Source organism: Patagioenas fasciata, chromosome 7 (genome assembly GCF_037038585.1).
Source record: "Patagioenas fasciata isolate bPatFas1 chromosome 7, bPatFas1.hap1, whole genome shotgun sequence".
In the NCBI taxonomy this organism is placed as follows: domain Eukaryota; kingdom Metazoa; phylum Chordata; class Aves; order Columbiformes; family Columbidae; genus Patagioenas; species Patagioenas fasciata.
Genome location: NC_092526.1, coordinates 10,962,839 through 10,987,245, shown reverse-complemented (window position 1 = coordinate 10,987,245; position 24,407 = coordinate 10,962,839). Strand labels below are relative to the sequence as shown.

General features: G+C 48.0%; 1 protein-coding gene across 1 annotated transcript in view; it reads right to left on the bottom strand.

Moving 5' to 3' along the window:
- ITGB5 (integrin subunit beta 5) overlaps positions 1-24,407 on the bottom strand; it is a 61,127-nt gene that overhangs the window by 17,450 nt on the left and 19,270 nt on the right. Inside the window, exons 5-10 of the mRNA XM_065841162.2 lie at positions 23,826-23,994; positions 17,859-18,020; positions 16,098-16,193; positions 14,965-15,054; positions 10,922-11,056; positions 6,778-7,207 (exon numbers count right to left, since the gene is read on the bottom strand). Coding sequence (XP_065697234.1) covers positions 6,778-7,207; positions 10,922-11,056; positions 14,965-15,054; positions 16,098-16,193; positions 17,859-18,020; positions 23,826-23,994 — 1,082 coding nt within the window. The remainder of the gene's footprint in view (positions 1-6,777; positions 7,208-10,921; positions 11,057-14,964; positions 15,055-16,097; positions 16,194-17,858; positions 18,021-23,825; positions 23,995-24,407) is intronic.

Sequence of the window (24,407 nt, the reverse complement as noted above, 5' to 3'; positions counted from 1 at the left end):
CATCACAGCCCTCTGCCCTGCCTGCCCCAGCTGACCCAGACTTTACTTTTCTTCAGGCTGACCCACAGAATGGGAGTAAATGGAGCTGACCTAAACCTCAGATTTCTTTATACTAATCCACATGATAAGAGGAAGTGGAACATGTCCAGCTTTGCAGTTTAATCCCAAAAAATGAAGAGAACAGCAGAGGTCCCTCCATTTTATCGATCTCCTATTAAATGTTTGCAGTCTGTATAAACTCTTATTGGAGCCAAAATGTTTCACAGATGGAGGTGGGATGCAAGCTGGAGAGGGGATGCCCATCCAGCAGTGATGCGAGGCACAGGAGCTCTGGCCTCAGTTCATCACTGCTAGGGTACACAGCAAGTCAGAGGTTTATTTTTTCCTCTTATTTGGGAGGATTTTTTGGTTTATGCATTTCTTAGGTGTGCAGATGTCTCAGGGCAAGGGCTTCTGCTGGGCAGCTTCTGCAGATGATAAAAACCTTTCTCTTTGCTGCATTCCTGTTTGGCCTTGGCTTTTAGGAAGCTCAAGGATAAATGTACAGCCTGAGTCTTGACCACATCTTAAAAGAGAGATGCTACCGCAGTGCCATCTTCTCATTTATTCTGGCCACAAGGTCCTTCTGGGCTATTTAACAGCTGTGTAAGGAGGAGAGCTCAAGATGCCTGAAACCAGGTTTGTTGGCTGCTAAGAAAGAGTGATGGGCACCCTGTAAAGTCTCAGAGGACTTTACTAAGTTCAGCTCACCCCACACCACCCTCCGATACCCTGCAGCGCTGACAGCACACACAGCCGCTGCCTGCCCCTGCCCCCGCCCCGCGGACCGTCCACCTGCTGCTAATGACTGGGACCAGTAACAAAGCAACCAGCACTGTGATGTTGCACTGCGGTGACCCGAGCTGACACTGCATTCTCTGTCACCAAAATAAGCCTCAAAAATGCAGGTAGATGTGTGCTCCCTATCCTCCTCCAGCCCAGAGGGCAGAGCAGGACCGATCCGCAGGACAGCCACCCCAGGGATGGAGCCACATCTCCTCCACAGCTGAATGGCTTATGCTGCACAAGCACTTAGCAACAACCAAAGGATTATTTTTATCTTCCATGTCTTACACGGTCCTTTTGTATCTCCCCTTCAGGTTCTTTCTGCCTAGGGAGCGCTCAGATTCCACCTTTTTGCACAAACTAAATAAAAATTCCCCTAAATCCCCCAAAACAAAAATGTAAATATAACAAGACTTGACATAATTTCAAAGAAAATTTTGCAGATGTGGTTTAGGCTCTGTTCCCTATCCTTCCTTCCGCAGGCCACCCTCTTCCCTTCTGGCAGGGGTTACATTTGCTTAATGCCACCCCCAACAAGCAGCGGGCACAGGCAAACTCCCTCCCCAAACCACACTCAACCCATTGCCTGCACCTCAGAGGTTAATAAACCGAATATTACCCATTTCTTTCTTAAGAGCAGCATCTGGTAAAAGCCTACACACCAGGAATGAAGATAATTATGAAAAGAAAAAGGTGTTAAAGCTGGGTCACCTTTATTCTCACATCTGAGCCTTCAGGTACACACCAGCATCCTCCATACAGGCACTACCACTGGGTAGGTGAATAACTACAAAAATAAGTGTGGAAAAAAGTCTGTATCCATAAGATGTGCCCATGAGCACAGTGATTTGTATGGTAACAAAACACACCAGAAACCCCAGGGTGGAGATATCAGTGGTACCACCAAACCTGAGCTCTGCTCCCAAAGCCTGGGACTCTATTGCACAACCAGAAACCGTCATGCTGGCACCAGAGCCATCACCTCATGAGACCTCCTGCAAACACGGTTCTATTAAACACTGTTACTGTGCCTGGGACGGGGAATGCCAAAAACAAACTGCAGAAGCAGGAGTGTGATATCTAATTTGAGGCTGTGTTAAAACAAACAAATGAAGCCTTATCTCTCTGGGCCTTTGTGCAGGCTAAAAAGTCAGTCCTTCCCCATTTAATAAAACCAAGAAAGGGAAGCATTCAGAAATAAATACTGAGGATTGTACATCCTCAGCAGTTTTTGAAGTGGTTTCTGCAGGGCGGTTGGCGTTGCATCACATGCCATCTTAGCTATTCTCTGCGAAATAAGCCACGGATTTTCAATGAGCAGTCACTTTCCCAATCCCATTTCAGAAGTGATTCTGGCACTTGCATGTATTTGCAACTTTGACACCCAATACTTTATCGCAGACCTGAGCTTTTTGTGGCACTGGAAGCCCCGTACTGGCAAGCGAGGTCAGACTCCCAGCTCCTGCACTCTGAAGCATTGCCATCTCACCATGCTTTAGCCATCTTAACCACTTCAGATAATCTCAGCTGCTTAAGAAGTAAAGAAAAGTTGAAAGGCTTGATTTACAATGGCAAAGTGTTTATGAATCTGATTCATTGCCTACTTTAAAAGAAATGGAAAAGAGAAGCTACAAAAGACCTGATCCCACAAAGCTGCACCAACACCAGCAGTTGCTCAGGCAGTATGGATTTTTGGGATGAGATCCTTCATGTTTGAGTGAGAGAAACAGCTCACAGCATGGCAAGTGCTTTGTCCTGATGCTTCAGTAGCACTTTGAGGCTGTGATCTTCCTGCATAGTCCCAACACAACCGCAGTCCTGGACTGAAGAGTGCACAGATGACACCCACACGGGTGACAGTAATGATGGTTAAGGGGAAATTTCTCTAGAGACACCAAAGTAAAGACAAGGCCATACAACCCCACACATCCCCCCTCCAAAACAGGTCTGAGGCACTGAAGCTAATGAAGCTTGGCCTCCAGCAAGCCAGTCTCTCTTCCTTAGAGGCAAATGCATGATGCTCTCACGGGGCCTCTCCTCCCTCCTGCCATCTAGTTTTATGGGACCTTCAGGAATGCAATTAGCACCGAGACATTTCCTCCTTTGTCAAACTGCCTGGCAGGCAGCCAAGGGGTTCAAAAGCTGCTGGGCTGCACAGCCAGCTGCCCCGTCCCCAGCCCAGCTGCAGGCAGGAGGACTCTCTTCCCCTCTCCCGCAGACATTCACATTTCAGAGCAGAGGCCCAAGCGCTATGCTGAAGCTCTCAATGCAAGAGGGCAACTTCTCCATCCAGATCAAAACAGGGAACAAAGCGTTCAGGGCTTTGGGAAGCAACTGCCTGCTTTGTCGGAGCATGATCCCTTGGATAACCCGGTTACACCTCTTTTGGAGGAACAGATCACTTCTGCAAGCCAACCCAATGGCCTTTCCAGAAGCTGGATTAATGGTTTGAAACAGCTACTCTGGAACTGTTAACTGGAGTCACGGAACAGCAGAACAAATGCCACTTAGTGACTAAGCAGCATTGACTAAGAGTTGGATGCAACTTCAATCAACATTTACTACATGTTATAAATGACTCCTTTTCCTGCCTACCTCACAGAAGCAGTAGGCACATTAAACCTCCCACTAACAGGAATCAAATTCTTGCTTCTCCTTTAGATTCTCTTCCACCCAAAATCTGCCTCTCTACTTCACAGGAGGCCACAAAAAGTCAGGAGCCATATGCAGCACTGTCAGCAGTTACCTCTCCTCTCAAACACTGACAAAATGAGATGCTAATATCTATAAACAGACCCATGAATTAAAACACTTTTGCTGGTCAAAGGTCTGAGTAGCATGAGACAAAAATCTCAACACTCATTTCAGCCCACTGTGGGTTTTGCTGGGAATATGTGACGTGTGATTGCAATCTGCTGCCCAGCCCTGTGCCGTGTCTGTGACTTCACCAGGATACTGGATCATAAAAGGAAGAAATGTCCAGGCTGGTTGGTGATGGGCTTGTGGTGTCTCTGAGCTGAGGCATGCAAAATACACAGCCGCATATGTGCAAAGCAGTTTGCATGCGTGGATTTTCACTTCTCAGCTTGGAAAACTCTTCTTTCCTCCTGCTTCCCCCTCGTGCTCCCACAAACCTGAGGTCAGGTTGGACTGGCTGCTCTCCCTCCTGCTCTGGCCAGGCTGGGTACTCACAGGTTCATGACACTGTCTTGTTCAAGAGCTTAGGCAGGCATAAATGCATTTAACAGGGGACACCACAGCCCATCTGATAAAACTCAGGTTTCTTTGGGGTGAAAACACTGTTCAAAATATGTTCACTAGAAATTCACTGCAAGCCACAAAGCATCTTCTATGCTACAAGAAGATTCATACAGTATAAATGACCACAGCGATGAGTTCCCCTCATGGGTCCAAGCCAAAGTCCCACGTGAGACAACAACAATCTACAGTAAGACATCAGTTCCCTCCAGGTTGCTTTCTTGGTTTCTGCATTTGCTAAAACCCAGAGGTCTCCCCTCATGGTGGGATTCAGCCTGCAAGAGTGGTGGGCACCAGGATGTTGGGGTCTTTCAGGGACATATGTTGTGCCCAAGAGCAGATGGGGGAGTCAGGGTGCCATTTCTCCCCATTGTAGAAACAAAAGCAGTGACCAGACCCTGCATGATCATCCAACAGGACCTCCTGCACCCAAGCTGTGACCCAAACTCCTCTGGCTGCTAAGTATACACATGCTGGTGGATTGAGATGTTCAGTGCCAAGCTAAACGTATGGTCTTTTTCAAGAAGGCTGCATTTATAGTGAGGAGAGAGCATGTGTTTGCTGGCAGCCACCAGAGACACTTGTGTGGCAGAGGGCTATTCAGTAGGCAGGACTGTCAAACCCATTTTCACTGGGGGTCCACATCTGCCTCTTGGTTGCCTTCAAAGAGCCGAAAGTATTTTTAGGACTGTGTACAGGTAGGAGTAGTTACATTTATACAGTCCTAAAATTACATCTGGCTCTTTGAAGGCAACTGAGAAGCTGATGTGGCCCCTGGTGAAAATGAGTTTGACACCCCTGCATTACGGGAAGCTTTGAGCACAGCCTTCTGCAAACTCAGACACTTTTGGTGGGCTGGTGAAGCCCCAAGCCTCTTGGGCTAACAAAACCACTTCAAAACATTACATAATTGACACAGCACTTGCTGCAGCTCAGATTTAGCATTGTAACTGCTGGAATTAAAAAAAAAAGAGGAAAAAAAAAAGCCAGCAAAACAACAGCAGTGGAAATACCAGGAGGCATGGGGAGAAACACCCCACGCGGCCATGCCAAACTCCATCCCACCCCTAGAGCAAAGAGGCGGCCACTTGGCCTCAGCCTATCCTTTGTTTTCTTTCATAGCTATAAAAAGAACTTTAAAGTCACTTAAAAAATTCCAGCAAATCCCAGACCAGCTATGCTGCTCTTCCCAGCACCAGAAGCCCTCCACAGGGACAGAAGAAAGCAGGTGCAACAGAAGGCACACAGCTTGTTTCCCTATGGGGGGTGGTACTGGCCATTCTCACTGCTCTGCAGTGGGCATCCCCAGGGCAATGCCAAAAGCCAAAGTATCACCTGCCCCATCTTCAGCAGTGCCGAAACTTCACTAGCCTGGTTACAGGAAAATGAGTACAAACGTCTTCTACCTGCCTAACAACGTGACCACCTGTCTCAAACAGCCAGAAATGTGCAACCAAAATGTGCCCCATCAGTTACTGCCCAGCTCAGAAACATGCAGAGCAAGATAGGCAGTGGGGAAAAGAACACCACTTCCTCAGCAACAGCATAAAAAACAGCTAGTTTTCCAAACTTACACTGTTTTGGAAGTTTTGTCCAAGATTTTCAGTTAAGGAAATATTTTACTTGCTTGAAAGCATTTTTTAAAATAACCTTCTGCCCAGTTCCAACTGAGGCAATTATGTCCAAAAGCTAATCCAGGCAATTATCTGCAAGGTAAATTATGTGACCTTGGACTGACAAGGAATTGAAGTGATTTTAGTTAACACAGCTAAATAAGTCCTCCACCTTTGCTTAAGCAAGGCTGACTCGCTACATCTTTCCCAGTGAATGACTTGTTTTCCCAGTGGGCAGAAAAGTCTATACATAAAATACCTTTAGTCATCTTTAACACAGGCTTTCTCTAATAAGTAACAGTCTGAAACACAACCTTTCTTTTCACCTGTGCTGCACCAGGGGATTACTTCAAATGCTTCGCCTTTAAAAAAAGATTGTTTCTGCCTCCACAGGGAAGGATGGCACATGCAGGAGAAATCCAAAGTGAGACAACACAAAAAACTTCTGTGGATTCAGTGTATTTTACCACCCGTTTTTACAATGAGGGTGATAAAGTACTGGCCCAGGTTGCCCAGAGAGGTGGTTGATGCCCTGTCCCTGGAGACTTTCAAGGCCAGGCTGGACAGGGCTCTGAGCAACCTGAGCTGGGTGAAGATGTCCCTGCTCATTGCAGGGGGTTGGACTGGATGAGCTTTGAAGGTCCCTTCCAACCCAAACTGTTCTATGATTCTATGATTCAAGCGTGTGCTGGTTTACTCCTTCCTAAGGATATACTTCCATGTGCAAGCAACATGCATTGTTAATATCAAAATAAAAACACCAAAGCCAAGACTCTGCTCATCTCCGTTGGACGCTGGCAGATGACAAGCCTGCCAGGAGAGAGCTTGTCACTCTGACACTGGAAACTCCACTCTGATGGAGATAACACACTTTCTGCTCATTAGTATGTACACACTTAAAACTTCCATTAGAAAAAGAAAGGGAGCGTGGATTCCCCCCAGAAACAGGGCAGGTTTTGGGAGGCGGGGCAGACACAGCCCCTCACACACCCTGTGTGCACCAGCCCAGCAGCCTTCCCCATTTTGGGGCGGTTTCCCCATCCCCACAAAACAGAGAGTTCAACGGAGGAAATGCTCCTACCTGAGCAGAGGACTCCCTTGTATCTGGCGCAGGAGAAGTCGTCGCACTCGCAGAAGGGCCCGTAGATGTTCCCGAACTCGCTCTCGTGGCAGAGGCACTGGTTGCAGCTGCACTCCCCTCTCCCGCTGCAGAGGGGTTTGCCCTCCGCCTCCCGGCACATGGCGTGGTGCATGTCCCCGCTGGCCCCCTCCTCACACTCACACCTGGCCCCCAGGTAGCCAGCGTCGCACTCGCACAGCCCGCAGGCGTAGGTCCCGTTGCCGCTGCACTTGCCGCTGGCTGGGGCGGCACGGCCGGTGCAGCCGCAGAGACAGTTGTAGGTCACCGCCACCTCCAGCGTGTCCCGAAACCCAGCAGGCTTGATGGTGAAGATGTGGGAGGTGTCCTCGGCGGGGCAGCTCCGGGCCTCCACGGCCACCTCGAAGGACACCTGATGGGGGGGGCAGGTTGAGATGTAAGTTAACATGCATGGCCCCAAAATGACCAGTAAGGGTGTTCTGGGAAGGAAGGCAGGATGGAAGGGGAAATGTCGTGAGGAAAAGTCATAAAATTATTTTGGTTGGAAGACACACTCAATATCATCAAGTCCAACCATAACCTAACTCTGGCAATAAACCACGTCCCTAAGAACCTCATCTACACATCTTTTAAACAGCTCCAGCGATGGTGACTCCACCACTGCCCTGGGCAGCCTGTTCCAATGCCAAACAACCCTTTCCATGAAAAAATGTTTCCTAATATCCAATCTAAACCTCCCCTTGTGCAACTTGAGGCCATTTCCTCTTGTCCCTATCTGTTGTTACTTGAGAGAAGAGACCAACACCCTCCATGCTACAACCTCCTTTCAGGTAGTTGTAGACAGTGATAAGGTCTCCCCTCACCCTCTTTTTCTCCAGGCTGAACAGTCCCAGTTCCCTCAACCACTCCTCATCAGACTTGTGCTCCAGACCCTTCACGAACTTCGCTGTCCTTCTTTGAACTCTCTCCAGCACATCAATATCTTTCTTGTAGTGAGGGGCCCAAAACTGAATACAGGATTTGGGATGCAGCCTCACATATTGAGTTCCATGGAGGAACTCCCTGGAGTGGGGCCACATTCAGCACGTAAAGCTTCACTCCCAGGTGTGCAAAACAAAAAAATTGCATTTGTAGAAAGGGCATCTGCAGCTCAATGCACAAAGGGATTCAGCAGCTTTAACATTTCAAAACTCTCAATTGGCAGTCATCGACAGTAATTTTGCCCATGAGGGACTGCTGGTTTCTGTCTATCCCCATGAAATAAACAGGGAAAAACTTTAGCAAATAGCCTGGCTTTCATGCTATCAAAAATAATGAACTTTGTTGAAACCAAGCACTAGCAATGATCTAATCAATGCAGCACAAGGGCCCAAGGTGCCTACAAGAGTGCAGCTCTATAAGGTTTTATGGAATCCTGGCCTGAACATAGAGATGTGTATAAGTCACAGAGTCCCAAGCTTTCAGTATGCTAATAACAGGCCATTTTAGGTGGATGCTTCTATTAAGACTGGCTTCAGAAGGGTTATACTTCACACCCCTCCCTCACTTTCTGTTGCTATAATCCAGTGTCATGGATTTTCTCCTGGGGAAACCAAGACTGTCCTAAAGGCACTTGCTTGGCCCCTGATTTAATCCTGCTGTTCACTGGGCTCTTGGGCCAGCCGGCACTGCCTGGAGCTGCTGGTTAGCAAAGAAGATTAACCTTCTTCTGAAGAAACAATCCCCTTTCCTGTGCATCAGGGGGGAATGATTAGCCCCTGGAGACATTTGGGGTCACCTCGAGCTCTCGCTGCCTGCACTGCCCCACATGCCAAGGGGCGACATGCAGATGACAGCACAGCAGCCACCCCCAACCAGGAAAGCTGCACCCCCTGAAGCCTCTCGTGACCCCCTCCTATTCCCAAGGCCTGAAGCAATTAAGCAACAAGCTCAAATTACACAGAGAAGAAGGAGATCAGAAAGCAAGTTAAGGGGATCAAGGTAATCCTGCTCCCTTTCACCCACTGATACCCACACCCCCAGGACTGAACCCCAGCGGATCAGAGTCTGGAGCCTGCACTATACTCTTTGGGGAAAGTTTCTTACAGGAGTCAAATCTTGATCCATGTGGAAACAATAGGGCAAAAAACAGCTGAACATAAGGGGACGGAGGGACAGGACATGATCCTGTGAAATGTCTGCCTGTGCAGACCTTGATACTGGGGTGCACCTAAAATAGGAGAGGCACCAGTGCCAGCTCCTGCTGTACTCCAAATCTTCTGCTGTCTGGGCAGAAGATACACCTGGGTACACTTCATCCTGATGGGGAGAACCAGTCGTTCCCACTCACACCATCAGCCTCTGCAGATACGGGCATGTACATACCCACTGCCAAACCCTTTTACAGCACGAGCTGCAGTGGCTGGAGTGACCAACCTGCTCGTGCAAAAGCCAGCAGCCCAGGATCAACCACCAGATTAACTCTGCTGCGTTGGGGGCTCAGGCTTTGCTGTGGGAACAAGGAGGGCACGTGCCCAGCGTGGCAGCACTCCAGGGATTGCTTTTACCCACCCATCAGAGATCCAGTAAAGTCAGCTACAAATGCCAGAGTCACCTTGTTTTGTAACACTTCTCATGATCCTTATTTGGTGGGGTAAAAATCCACCTACTGTTGACTTTTTCAAACTATTTTTATATGCCTCGGTGCTTAGAGCTCTGGTATGTTTGCAGAGCTAGTCTTCTCAAATAAGGCAATCAGGCTGCTAATGAATCTGCACCCACGTCCTTGCAGACAGTAAAAACCTAGAGAAGGGTGGCAGGGGGACTCCCTGCTAGTCTGAGCCCTCCTGCAACCCATTTCTCTGTATCAATACTAGATTTTAACAAGCAAAGTTTAGCGTCTCTCCTCTTTATTTAAAAAAGCACTGGATGGATTATGCCGTGTATGCTGTTAACAGCAGGCGCAAACCATATTTTCAGTCTGCGCTGCCATCCAGTAACCCTAGGAACTGAACAGACGAGAGGAGGGTTGCTGCCTTTCTGAGCACCTTGACTATTTTTGCAGTACTTCCAAAGTTAACCATGACCTCCTCACTCCGGGAAAGACAGGTTTAGATTAGAGTAATAGAATCATTCTGGTTGGAAAAGACCCTTAAGATCATTGAGTCCAACCATAAACCTAACACTGCTATGTCTACCGCTAAACCATGTTGCTAACCACTGCATTTGGACATCTTTTAAATTGCTCCAGGGATGGTGACCCAACCACTTCCCTGGCCAGACAGTTCCAATGCTTGATAATCCTTTCCATGAAGAATTTTTTCCTAATATCCAATCTAAACCTTCCCTCATGCAACTGGAGGCCATTACCTCTCATCCTATCACTTGTAATTTGTGAGAAGAGACCAACACCCTCCATGTTACAACCTCCTTTCAGGTAGTTACAGACAGAAATAAGGTCTCCTCTCAGCCTCTTTTTCTCCAGGCTAAACAGCCCCAGTTCCCTCAGCTGTTCCTCATCAGACTTGTGCTCCAGACCCTTCACCAGCTTCATTGCCCTTCTCTGAACTCTCTCCAGCACCTCAATGTCTTTCTTGGGCCCTAAAACTGAATCCAGATTCAGGGTGGGACCTCACCAGCACCAAGTACAGGGGAATGATCACTGCCCTGGTCCTGCTGGCCACACTAGTGCTGATACATGCCAGAATGCTAATACAAGCCAGGATTCTCAAACAATAACAAGAAAACCTTGAATATTTAACAGACCAGGAAAAGACCAGCAGACAAAGGCAATAAAAAATTCACAGGCAAGAGCGTGATGTGAATATCTGGGATTACAGGAAAAAAAAAGCCCATTCTTGACTATTGCATTCTGCTTCCTGATAAAGATGTTTTGGCTCAGGGAGCTGTAGACAAGACTCCTGTATTCCCACTTTCTGGACTCACAGCCGACCTCGGGATGATCTATACCATGCAAAGTCACTTTTAGCAGAGCTGCTCTCTGTGGGTTTCCATATTAACATGGCACAGCATGAGGAAGATGAGCAAAAATGTATTTTGTCACCCAGGACCACCCATCAAGAGAGGCAAGTAGTTGCACATGGGGAGAAACAGCATCTCCAGGGGATGGACCAAAAAGCAGACTCACCGTATCTCCTATTTTGAGATCCCCACACTTCCTCAGCCCGGGATAGGACAATCCATCCTGGCATGTGGCTGTGAAGGTCAAGCCAATGTCCTCAGGACTGTCCCAGACTGTGAGCTCCACCTTGGACCGAATGCTCTAGAAACAAAACGAGAAAGCAAACGATCAGCTTCCCAAAGGTGAGTGGATTTCTTCTGTGTTTGTCTCTTCTCCTCATGTTTTCAGAGGGCAGCTAGGCCGTCTCTGCACCTATATGAAAACAAATCACTCATGGACACACATTGACATGTGGGTTTAACTTAACCAGCTCAGGAGACTTCTGATGAATACAGCTTAGACTCAAGAGAAGCTGCCTAAAACCCCTGTGGATGCCTTGTTCCCCCTAGGATAGTCAGGATGACCACTGTAGACAGCATTGAAAGATATGAATGCCCAGCAAAAAGAAAGAAGAAAAGGTTCTCAACCACGAATGAAGCATCTCTGAGACAAAGCTCAGAGCTTTGTGTGCACAATTATACCTCCACCTCACCACGAACCAGCCCTCAGCGAGGCACAAAGCCTGATGCTCCACCAGCAGTTGTCCTGTTGTGTCCATCACGCTGCACAGAGAAGGTGTAAAACTGCTCTGCCTCTGTCCTGCTTTATTGATTTCACCCAACTCTCAGAAAAATGTATTTTCCCTCTTCAGAGAAAATGCCAAACAAAAGTACAATTTTGGATGCATCGTCTGGAAACACCACCATGGAAAAAACATCTCTTTACAAAACTTTTCAAAGTGAAAAACATTTTCTATCAGCGAGGTTTTGGTATACTCCTACCCTCTTCCTTCTGCTTCTCATCTCTCCACCCTGCTGCACACACAGACTTCTTAAATCAAAACAAAATGAAGTTTATAAGTATTAATTCAAAATGAGGTTGTTTTGTTTCATTCTTGCAATGGCTGGAACTGATTTTTTACAAATGGTATCCTAAAAAGACAAAGGTTTCCAAAATCGAGCTTTTTGTACAAACACATTTATTTTCCAAAGCCAGCTTGCAGCTCCATCCCTCTCCCCCTTGTCCCCAGCCCTCACTGAAGTGGCCAGATTAAGGAAAAGTCCTAATTCAGATCTTTCGTCCGTCCATGTGATAACAAAACCTGGGTTCACACACCAGCAAATAGCTAATGCTTTTGGAAATGGGCAGGAAATAAATGAATTTTGGCTGGACGAATCTAAACAGCCCTCAAGGAAAAAACGGGATAATTTCCAGTCTCCCTGCAATAACAGGAGAGCTGTTCATGGGACGGCAATTTGGACCATACGGAGCATCCATCACCTGCGGCCTGAATGCCGCATGTGTTGGTAAAGCTGAATATACTGCTTTGCCCAAAATTATCCTGTAGGAATTAGCTGTAGCACTGATAACTCCTTCTCATCTTGCTGCCCACAACATCTAATTTAGGGCACAGCAGAAGACAGAACACCAGGCCAGCCCTCACTATGACCTTGCATGGGCCCCTACAATGTTCTTATACAGACGCTAACGTTTCTTATTAGCCCTAGATAGTAATGCTATTAGCTTAATTGTAATGCTATTATTATTAGCCACTTCAAATTGTTACACAGCAATACCTTCTCACAGCACCTCAGCCACCACTGAGGGCTACAGCAGGTTTTGCTGCTGTGCTGTTTGGTGGCCCCCAAGCTTGCTGTGCCTTCAGGGATGAGCAGAGAGCACAGGAGAGAGGAAGGACCTGTCCCAGAGGTGGAGCAACATCTCTGCCTGAAATAAAGCTGGGAAATTCAAAGGCTGATACTTTCAGTGCAAAAACAAGGAAATCCTGAACTGGCAACGGCTCCAGGGATGGCCGACGTGAAGGCCACTCGCCATGGGAAACCCATCAGTGGTGTAATGAGAAACACATCTGAGACCTGCCTGAACTGGGTTTAAGAAAGCAGTTTTTAAACGAGGGTCCTGCTTGCTGCCTTTGGTCCAAATCCAACCTACATGTCCAGGCAGAGACTCCCAGTGCTGTGCCAGCCTGGGCACAGCCCCCCAGGAGCTTCTTCATCTCACAGGCCTGTCAGAATCTAGGGGAAGGGTTTTTTCTTAGTGAGAACAGAGGAAAAAAGCCATTCCCATTCTCTTTGGCTTCACACCACTCCAGGATGAGGGAAGGGTGACAGCATGCTGGGCAGAAGAAAAAGGGAGATGGAAGATGAAGGGATGGAGGAAAGTAATCTTGGGGATAACGTAAGCCCTGAGCAAGCCTGATGCATTCATTGGTGAAGGGAAGCAGATGAGAAAGGATCACAGATGGCCAAAGCATGTAAAAGGCTGACCCCAGGCCCAGAGCACCAGCCACTGCCACCCTGCAGGAGAAGACAGTCCCTGCTGCAGATGAAGGGTTCCTCCAGGCTTGGAGTTTCCTTTCCATGAAGAATAAAAGAAGGCTCATTCCCCCTTGAGAACCAGAAATTTTTGCTTTCTCCTTCGGTGAGAGTTTCATTCTTCATTTCAGGAAAAAACAACACTACCGAGAGGAGACGGGCTGGGCAGGGGCCAGGTTTCCTATGGCCCCAGGCTACCTGTGGCACAGGTAGCTCCAGGCAACACGCAGGCGTTCCCAGTCTGTACCCACCAGTTCACCCCACACTGCTCCATCTCAGCATCCTGGTGGTTTCTAGCCAGCTGCACTGGAAAGCTCACAAAGAGAAGGAGGGAGTAGGGATGGGGGCATCACATCCCCAGTGGCTTTCATCAGCTTACACCTGTCTGCAAAGGCTCAAGGGGTGGGGAAATGGAGACATGGACATGTTACAGCTGGGAAACTGAGGCAAAGAGAGGTTTTCATGTGATGGTGCTGTGACCACATGCAAAGTCAATGTAAAGTCAACTTTCATTTCTTTCTCCCAAGCCAAGCACCTTAGCCACAAGACTCTCCTTCCTCAAGCAGAAAAACTGGGATGACTGAGCTTTTGTTTTGCAGTATCTCCAGGGCCTCATTAGCAGCATTAGGTGCTCATTGCCTTTCCTCAGAGAGTGAAGCACTATTGGGAAGAGCTGGGCAGCACTATTCTGAAGACCATAACCAAAGACTGTTTTAACTGACTGGAACTTTGGGGGAAGGAAAGATGAGGATTACAGGTCACACAAAGCATAACACAATCCTACATGACTGCTGGATGTGTAAACTGCTCCAAAAGAGTCCTTCCTCACTCTCTTACCCTAATGAGCACAGTACTAAGTAGAAGAGCTTGCCACTGGGGAAAAACTGTGTTCTCAAGTCCAATGCATGAAGAACCCTAACTGAAGGCTGATGCACCATGGGGCCAGATCTCCATGACCAGCACCTGCACAGCAATATCACTCCAGTAGCACAAAGAGTCAATCCATAAGAATTCAGGGAGAAGTCAACAGAAATGTTGACAACTAACTACGCAATGAACATGCCATTTAGCTGCTTCTGGTTGATCTGCTCTATTAATCCCCATGGAAATGGACAGTGTCTGGTCAGTGGTACAACTGCAGGTCCTTTGCTGTCCTCCATGGGCCCCAGCATGGCTGGGCTGGCTGCACAGGCAACACCATGTAGACAGGGTTCCTTTGGGACCAAGAGACATGGTGACGTTCATGGAGTGCTGAAGACCAACTCCTCCTGGATGGAGACCAATGAAATAATGCAACCTTAGCCAGAGCCTGATGATGTCTTTGTGAGGCCTCTGAACATCAGATACCAAAGAAATAATCTATTTTTTTCTACCAGCAGGGTGCTTTGAGAGAGAACCGTTTTAGATCAGGGCTGTATTTTGAGGGTAATTCTACACATGGGAGACATGGAGTGAAACCTGTGCTGTGCCTCAGGCTCCTTTGGGTATCCCCATGCTCCTTCTCCACCTCACATGCCTTGTTTCCCTCCCCAGAGTGGATGCCCCATCTCCGGCAGCATATGAAGGACCGGGGAGGTAGGCGGCCAAGCCGGGTGGAGCACACCGGGGAGGGGTGAGCTGGCCAAGCTCCTGGTGCTTTGTACAATAGCAGCTGCGGCATTAAAACACACTTACATTGTAGGCCTTGACGATCAGCTCAATGATATTCTTGGAGTCTTTGTGCAAAATCTCCACTGTTGTCCCAGGAATCAAGGCAGTAAAGTTCTAGAAAAAAAAAAATTAAAAAAAAGAAAAAGCTGAGATGTAAAGAGGAAAGCAGAGGGCAAGGAGGGACCAACGCTGTGCTGGGGACACTGGCCACCCACCCTGCCTTGTCATGTGGTGCTGTGCACAGTATGGCATGGCTCATGTTAACATGGAGCTTTTGAAAGCAAAGCATTGCTAACACAGCACATCCAACACTAAACAAAGCTCGTGGCCAAGTGATGGGGATTAATGGATCCGGCTCTGCTGCTGGAGGCGGTGACATCCAGCTGCTGTGCACGGGGCAGAGCCGGCACCAAGGGGAGGGACGTGCGGCCACCCCATCTGGCCTCACCACCCACCAGCATCCCCAGGAGAGGGGGTGGAGAAGGAGCTCAGCCCTCCTGTGCTCCACAGGCGAGCAGCAGCATCTCCACCGTAGCAACGTGGTTGCTTGTTGTTTTTGCTGGAGCCTCAAGAGCCGGAACAGAGGTCTCTGAATGCAACTCTGCCTGAAAACCCTCCCCTGCATCCGCAGAGGGGCAATACCCTGTGAGCCAGCTCCAGACACAAGCCAGCCCTTGAGGCTCAAGTCACCTTTTCCTTTCGATGGAGTTCAAACTGTGTGTGGCACGTCATGGCCCTGGACTCCGTGATGGAAAAACACAGCTGGGCAGAAACGCTGCGTGCGATTAGGTAATGGGATTAAGTCACTGCAGAATGGGTTGAACAGGTTCCTGTTCCCTCGCATGCTGCACGGCTGGCAGCCATCCGAACATCACAATTAAGCTGGAGTCTATTTTAAGTCTTCACATGCTCACTAACATCTATATCTGTTTGCTCTAAGAAGCTTTAGTGCTTTTTGCTGAAAGGAGGGATGCCAGGAGGGATGGTGTCCTGAGCTTCGCCTGCCTGCATCTGCCTGCCCCGCCAGCCCTGTGGGCAGCACGTGCTTGCGGTTGCACACAGGCACACTTGCCACTGCCTCTGCTCCACAGTGCCAGCAGGATGATGATTTCACAAAGCATTTAAATCTCCCCCCAGCACAGCTCAGCAGTACTTACCTTGTACAGGACATAATGACTTTTCGTAACAGCAAAAATCAGGTGGATGTTGTTTTCAGCAAGTTTCTCCCCAAGAAGTGCCAGAGAAGGATAATCCTACGGGGGGGAAAAAAAAAAAAAGGACAGAAAGACTGGTGGGTAACACAGAAACAAAGATTAATTTCATTGCTTTTCTCCTTCCAACAGCAAAATTCGTTCCAGACACATGGCATGTTCAGCTGCAGGATGAAGTCCCTGATATGCCAGCATAATCCCAACTGAAATGGTAGAAATTCTGTCATCCCTTAAATATTTCTGCTGCACACTTCAGTATATATGACTGATGACACTGTTAGCTACAGCAACACCTGAAACACTGGATTTCTTTCTTTTTTCTGTTTTGCCATCAGTAGATGCACATGTAATACACTGGCTGCTGTCTCCAGGGATGAGAGGCAGAGAGATCTAGAACTGCAGCAAGCAGAAACATATGATTTTTCTCCCAAAGTGGAAACAACCATTGTCTTTTCTTTCTGCATCCTGGAACCATAAAGAGATTATGATAAGCTCTTTAATTCTGCAGACTTCCCAGACAGAGACAAGTCAGGAAGATACTGCTCTAGCTACCCACAAGCAACAAAATAATGAACCAGAGCTCAGTTTCAAGAGACCAGGTTGAGTTTAGAAGCCCTGGCTGCTTCTAAAGTGCTGTCCTTCAAAAACAAAAGAAAAGCCTTGTTTTCTTGCAGACTGGAGGACTGGAGGGCTGATTGAGAGCCTCCAAGACTCAAACATGGAATCAGATTAGTTTGGGTTAGAAAGGACCTTTAGAGCTCATCTAGTCCAACCCCCTGCCACGAGCAGGGACATCTTGAACCAGATCAGGTTGCTCAGAGTCCCGTCCAGCCTGGCCTGGGATGTCTCCAGGGATGGGGTATTGACCACCTCTCCGGGCAACCTGTGCCAGCGTTTCACCACCAAGGCAGCGTCCCCATACCAGCTCCCCAGTGTTAACTCCATGTCAGTATGGGGGCTGTACTCCCTTACCTATTGTCTTGCTAAGATTGCACAGGTGGGTGGAAAGCAGGTTTCTCCACAGAGCATAGCCTCTGGCCGTAACACAGCCATCCAAAACCACCTCCCCTTACAGGGTGACATCCATCCAGGAACAAAAATCATAATTAGTGCTTGTGATCTGCTGAACAAAGCACCATTCTGCAGAAGGATGTGATAATGAGGTGGCAGGCAAACATTAATCCCAGAAGTTTCCTCAACTGAGTTTAAATGTTTTAGAAAGTATGGTTTGCATATATACTGCTAAGAGCTACGTTAGTGTTGTGCTCAAAGGCTGTGAATAAGAGGAGCATCCCGTTGTGCTTGCTAGTGTAGCCACATCAGGGTAGATTCCGACTCCCCAGGGAGAAGCTGACAGTCCACTGGACATTATAGAAAAGAGATGACATGTTTTATATTTCCTCTACACTTTGCAGGCAAAATCTGATGCTCTTGAGGATGCTGAATTAGTTTTGCCTCCCTTGAAGTGAGCCCTGAAGGAACTTGCTAAGTTCCTAACTCGTTTTTGAGCATCACAGGAGCAATCACTGTGAGGAGATGCCCAATGGGAAGGGCAAATTGTGTTTGCAAATTGCAGGACCGGGTGAAACCATGCTGGTCAGGCATTGTGTTTGCTAAAAGCTGCTAGAGATGAGGGTGGGTGGTCTCCAGAGAGGTCTACCAACACCCGTGGTCTCCAAGAGCTGGGTCCTCATGTTCCCCCCTCACCAGCTGGCTGGACGCGCTGTACTCGTTGGCTTCATTGAGGTGGCACTGGCCATCATGGGGCTGCACCAAGCCCCCCAGCTTCCCATCCAAGGCTATGTGGGGCACATCATCTGTCGTGAAGACCAGTAGGTGAGATGCCTCCTTACGCCAGCCAATCTTCTCCTGGGGGAAAAACAAGCCCTGTGAGACAGTTGGTCAGCCCCTGCCAAGCCCATACTCCACCCGTCACCCTGCACATGGTCCCAGCCACACACCCATCCAGCAGCAGACCCATTAGCACTAATTAGAAGTGTACCATGCTCCTGTCCACCCATCTCTGGCAAGAAAACAAAATGTCAGGGGCCCATCTAATGTTTCCCAGCATCTTCTTCCAAGACACTTACTTAAAAAGGCATGAGGAGGTATGTGGACTGTCCACCAGACCTTCTCTACCCAGATCCAAGAATAAGAACTTCAGCTGCTTTTATAGCCAAAGGAGACCTGCCAAATTCCTCCACACACATTTAATCTGACCTTGTTTCCTCAACTCTGTGGAGCAGCCAAGGCAACAGCAAGAGCTGAAATATCCCCGCTCAGCGTTTTTGTTACTGCCTGCTCATAAAGGCTGTTTCTGAGCTGGGATGCACCAAATGAGGTCCCTGTCCAACAAAGCTGGCTTTAGTGCACCCATATGCATGCATAGGCACTCTGCCCTGGTCCCACCTTCTGCACACATCTTCTGGAAGCGATGGTGCCTCCAAGCCTCCTGTCATTTCATTGTACACCACAAAATGCGCCCTGAACAGCTCAATCCCCCCTGCACCACAGCCCAGAAGAGCTTTGGCAGTGGTTACCTGCACTAATCCACACACAACTGCCCCACACAGCTCTGCTGTGAGCAATTTCTGTGTATCTAAAAACACGTTAATTCCAAGTCATGCTCTAGTGGTTCATACGAGAGCACTGAGATGTCAAGTACAACACAAGTGCCCTCTGTACCCTCCTTGGCCCTTCACTGCAAGGACCAGACATTATCACCATCTTTGCATGGAGGGAGATGCAGGAACAGATTTTTTCCACATAAAGAAATGAGATTTAGATGATAAATGTTTTCTTCCTGCAGAGCTTCCCCAAGCTTCTGGCTTTGCGTTTGCCCGAGAAGCAAATCTGTTCCTACAACAGCACACTGAAGACGTTTGTTGCAATTTAAGTGGGAGGAAACAGAGAAGCCTAAAGGAAATTTTTGGACACCACAGCACTGCAGCACACTCCCCTGTGCTCACTGGCTGCTCCCACTGCCAGCTCATGCCCAGCCAGGCGGGCTGAGGTCCATCCTGCCAACTATGGCAGAGACCAGAGCCAGAAAGCCCCATCTCCCACAGCTTCCCCTTGGGCTGGCCAGCCTGCCCCTCTGCTGGCAAAGACACAGCCCTGCACCTCCACTGCCTGCAAACATTCAGCATCCAGCGCCCGGCTCAGAGGCCCAAATCACGGCTGCCAGTGCAATTTTCGCCTGCAAATGTGAGTCATAGCCCAGAGCCTGCTGATCATTCCGATAAATATAACTCTTGTTTGAGGGACATTCTTCCAGAGCAGGTTTCTTCTTCCTCCCTATTGCAGAAGATATATTTTCTTTAATGGCACTTTAAAGACACATGCAACACGAGTAAGGCCATAGGAAGAAGCTTTTGGCAACATACATCCTTTGCCATGTACCAGCACATCACAGTCCAGCTCACTATGCATGAGGCAAATTTTGCTCTGGGAAGCAGGAGTCATTCCACTGAGATGACCCCACTGAACAAAAGGCAAAATCTTCATGTCAAAATGTCATTTCTCAAGAACTCAACCCAAATGTGATTATGGCTCTAAGAATGCAAGAAGCAGTTATTGGTCTGCGCAGCCACCAGACTGAAGCCCATCCAGTTCACTTTCCTTTGCATGTCCAAAGCTGATTTATTTTTAAACAATTGAGGCTAAGAAACTCCTGAAGAGATTAAAAGGATTAATTTGAGTTTCATTTCCTTAGAAACATGGTATTCACGAAGAAAACTAGCTGCATTCAAGCAGCAGTTATGAAGCCACTTCTGTTCACCTACCTGCTAAGCCCACCCAATCACAGGCTAAGCACCCTTTTCCAGACAAACCTTCCATGTCTCCAACACACACTTTCCCACATAAACAACATCAGAAATGCTTTGGTTGCTCAGTTCAGGAACTCAGTTCCAAAAAGAAATGAGCACCCACGGTGTTGGTGCCAATAACCAGGCACTGAGAGCATTTGATGCCTTGAAGCATTGGACCAGGGTGTCTCAGATGGGGTGGCTGAGCCAGTGCTGATGCCACACCAAACAAGCTGGAGACCTATGGAAAAAACACCCAGAGAAGCCGGCACACCGAGGAGCTGCTGCATCTTATGCTTCCTCTGTCAGTGGCTTGCAGGCACTGGAAAATCCAGCTCTTCGGCACGCAGTTTCCACCGCGAAACCCAGAGCAGTGCTCTGCACCCTTTAAAACAAATAACCAAAGAGACTTTCATTTATTTTTACTGGACTGCAACTGTTGAACAAAAAAAAAAAAAAAAACACACTGCACTGATGTCTGCCCCCTCATCTGATTTTTGATCCTCGTGGGATATAAAGGATTTTGAAAGCGGAGGTGGGACCTGACAGAAAGCCAAGTGCAGTGGGAAGACGTGCCTCCGCAGGGCTGGGCACGCTATGGATCCTGCCCCTACTCCTACGACCAGCTGCAGTTGCCTCCCGTACCCCAAGAGTCCAGCTTCTCCCTCCTTACAGACAACAGCGACTGGCAAAACCGCCACAGCGGTCGGAGCACAGCCCAGCCCACCAAATCCTACTGAAAAGGCTGCAAAACCCTGCATCAGTATTCCCAAGCCTTAAATAAATATCTAAATTTATGCTTTGGGTCCTGAATAAAATGGCTTCAACATCAACTGCCAGGAGACACCCCTGGATTCATTCATTTATATGTCTAAAACCCCACCAGTTTCTCAGGTGCAAAACTTTCTGGAATCAAGAAACAGATACAGGTGCAAGACAAGTATGTCATAGAGATTAAAAGCCAAAACCTCCTTCATTTTACGTAGCTCTGAAAGGCACCTCAGTGTCTCCCAGATGCCTTGGCCATCTCCCTGTGCCAGTGTCTAGCAAACACTGATCAAAACTGTTTCAAAAGACACTTTATTTTCTAATGCAGTGTTATACACTAAGATGTAGCACGGAGATAAGATCTGAAACTTTTACATACCACCAAGCCATATGACGCTTGCACTTAAGAAATGGCAGAAAACCAAAATACTACAAATGGAAAATGTAATTACAAAAGGTTGATTAATATTCCTGGCTAACAATTTTAGCATCAGGATAAAGGCTTATTGTCTCTGGTTCTTTCTTTCCCTCCAAAATAACATTTACCATATCTTCATCTTTCAGAAAGGAGCCAAACCCTGAGCCTGCTTGTTAGTCTGTATTAATTGTACAAACTTTTCCTGCTCCTCGGGTTGAAAACCAGGCCAAAATATGACTTGAGCATTACAGAGCTCTTAGACAGCTCATGCAGAAGAAATGCCTGACATGAATTACAGTATAAAAATACCCAGTCAACGGAGTAGGTATTGTTTCTGCCACCTCAGCGCTTGAAGGGGAGAAAACCACCCTTGGACACCGTGGCTTGGAAACAGCCAGGCTCTGCCATGACACAACCGGTTCTCCCCAGGATGCTCCCCTTGATGCCACAAACTCTGCTGCTGAGCACAAAGTACTTCATGGCCAACACACTGCATCACTTTGAAGGCGGGAGACTTTCTAAGGTCATAACTGCCCTAAATCTTGGGTTTTGAATATGGCAGGGAGGGTCAAAGCTGGAAAAATCTGGATCACGGCAGCGAGTAGAAATGGGGTCCCACAGTATCGATGAGGAAACCCACCCCAAGGTATCTGTATGGTGGTCCCCCTGTTCTGGCAGAAAACAGTTTCTGAGTTACTAGAAACTTCTGGCTGTGCAGGGTTTAGTGCCCACGATACTTCATTAATCACTGCTGGATGCAGAGCACGATTAATTGAAGTAAAAAGCATCCTTATCAGGAAGCAGCACCTCACTGCCACTCCAGACATCCACCACATCTACCCATCTTGATGGTGCCAAGCTCACCACAAGCCACAGCCACTGACTGACCTGCACCATCACTCACCCACCATGAGGGAAATTAATCTCTAAGCTCCCATTTCAGCTGTGGGGCTTAGGAGGTCAATCAGCTGGCCTGAAATTTTGGCTGTTCTAACTCTGGCTGGGCAGAGCCCTTGCTGCTCATGCCTGTTAGCAGCTGGCCCACCTACAGCAAGGGGCTGCCATGGCAGCGCGAGTTACAGTGCAGCTGGTTCTCCTGCCTCATGCTCCAGTCCCATTGAATTTCTTTCCCTCACCCTAGCTCTAGTTAATTAATTAACCACCACGGCTGCAGAAATTCCTCTGTCATGACCTGCCACATCATGCCAAGAGCCACGCAAGCACACACAGTCACCTCTGTTCACCCTTCCTAGAGGATGCTCAGTCCGGGATTTAGATGGTGCCAGCATCTAAAGTCATCTTCTGGATTTACAAGAGACCAGGCTGTGCACTCAAGAGCGACAGTCAAAGATTTGTGTCCTTACCAACAGCTTGAGATTGGCACAAATGTGCAGGAAATATCTTGCAGGTCTCCTGCCTTCCACCAACACCTACCAAATGAGCCCTTGTGGTACACACCACAGTATTTCTGCACCGCAGGGAAATATTGTCTCATTTTCGCAATGATGTGGTAGAAGGGACTGCAAAAAACCATATGGTGGCTGACATGAGTCACCATCCTGAAATGTCTCTGCTCTGACCATAAGAGACACCTTTCCAACACTGAGAAGCACTTTATGCCCAGACAAGTGTTGGGAGCAGCACTGTAGCTGTGCCAACAACAATATCCATGCCAGGCTGGGAGAGTGAAGCAGTCTATTGGGTTGTATCAGATCCAACAGGGCAGGTTCAGCCCTGCCAAGGGCATGAAGCATAAATGAAGCTAACTCAGGTGAGGGAAGATCTGGTTTCCCATAAGTCTGCATCACATCACTCCTGCAGACGATGCTTATCTCCCAGCTCCCAAAATCCAGACCCAGAAGAAAACACACCCAAGCAAAAGGACTATGCAAGGCTGGAGCAAGCAAAAAACAAACTCTATGTGAAGAGGCTAAAAAGCACACGGAGTCATCCCTGGTGAGCGGGAAAGTTCAGCCACATGGCAGAGGAGAGCAAACACTTCCATCCATGACTCACAAAGGCATATGGAGCAATCCACTTGCTTGTTCCAGAAAGATCTTCAAGTAAAGATCTCCAAAAACCCTAAGGATGTGGCTAACAAGGCACCAAGCTAATGAACTCTAATTGCTGCTAACAGGTCTAGTTTTGCTGACAGAGAAGGAGAGCAGGCTATTATTGCCCAGATGTGGGATCATCCAGCCCCATACACAAAAGGGGCAGGGAGGAGCTGTAGGAACCAGCTCCAACTCTGAACGTGGACCAACCGCTGCAAGACATGTTTGGCACACACTTAAGAAACACAAAGAGCCAATGCACGGTGCTGCTGCACACAAGTGCACATGAATCTTACAGGATTTCGAACCAGGTGCTCAGGGATTAGCACCTACAAGTCTGACCACGGGATGAAATCTCAGCCCTAAACTTGCATTTGCAAAAGCTCTGCTTTTACCCCTTTAAACTAGAGAAAATGTTAACCCTTTTTCTTTGTCTGTTCATGTACAAAAGCACATGAAAATAATAGCCTCTACATTTCAAGGCATTTTTCGTGGTTTCTGCAAGAAAAATGTGGTAGTTACTTCCAAGAAATGGTATACCAAAACTTTGCCTGGTCCACAAACAGAGCAGAAGTAACCTCCTCCTTTGCTTTGCTTTAAAACCCCAGAAATCAGAGTGACTCACCTTGCACACAGCAGCCTGCAAAATCGCATCAAAACCACCCTCAGGAGCATCTCGGTTGCGGGAAACCTTCTGTTTCTGAACTTCTTCGTTGAAACGGTCAACTTTATCCGTTAGGGACAAGAGGTGGCGGAAGCCAAAGGATGGGACACAGCTGGGGAACAGCTTGTAACTGCAGGAGGAACAGAGGAGTGGTCAGCTGGGAGGAACCACAGCAGCAGCCAAGAACTGCAGAAGCTCCCAGCTCTGCCAGGTTGGTCTCCAAACTTCTGTTCGGAGGGACAAAATACTTCCACAAGTCTTCATGTTTCGACACCTTGATTTCTGGCTATTTATCCACAAAACCCTTCAGTAGTGTCCATATTTTTTTGTTTCCCTACAGGGGCTTTGAGTAGCTGAAGCTTTCAGAGGTATCACCAGGACTTACTCTCTGTGTAAGGACTGGAGACACCAAGCACCAGCCCACCCTGGGCCATGCAGCTCTGCAGTTTTCAGCAATCATAAAGTGTGTTTCACACTGGGAATCCGCAGTACAGGATGCAACCCACGGTGATGCAGAGGGTGTGTTTTGGCAGAGCCACCCTC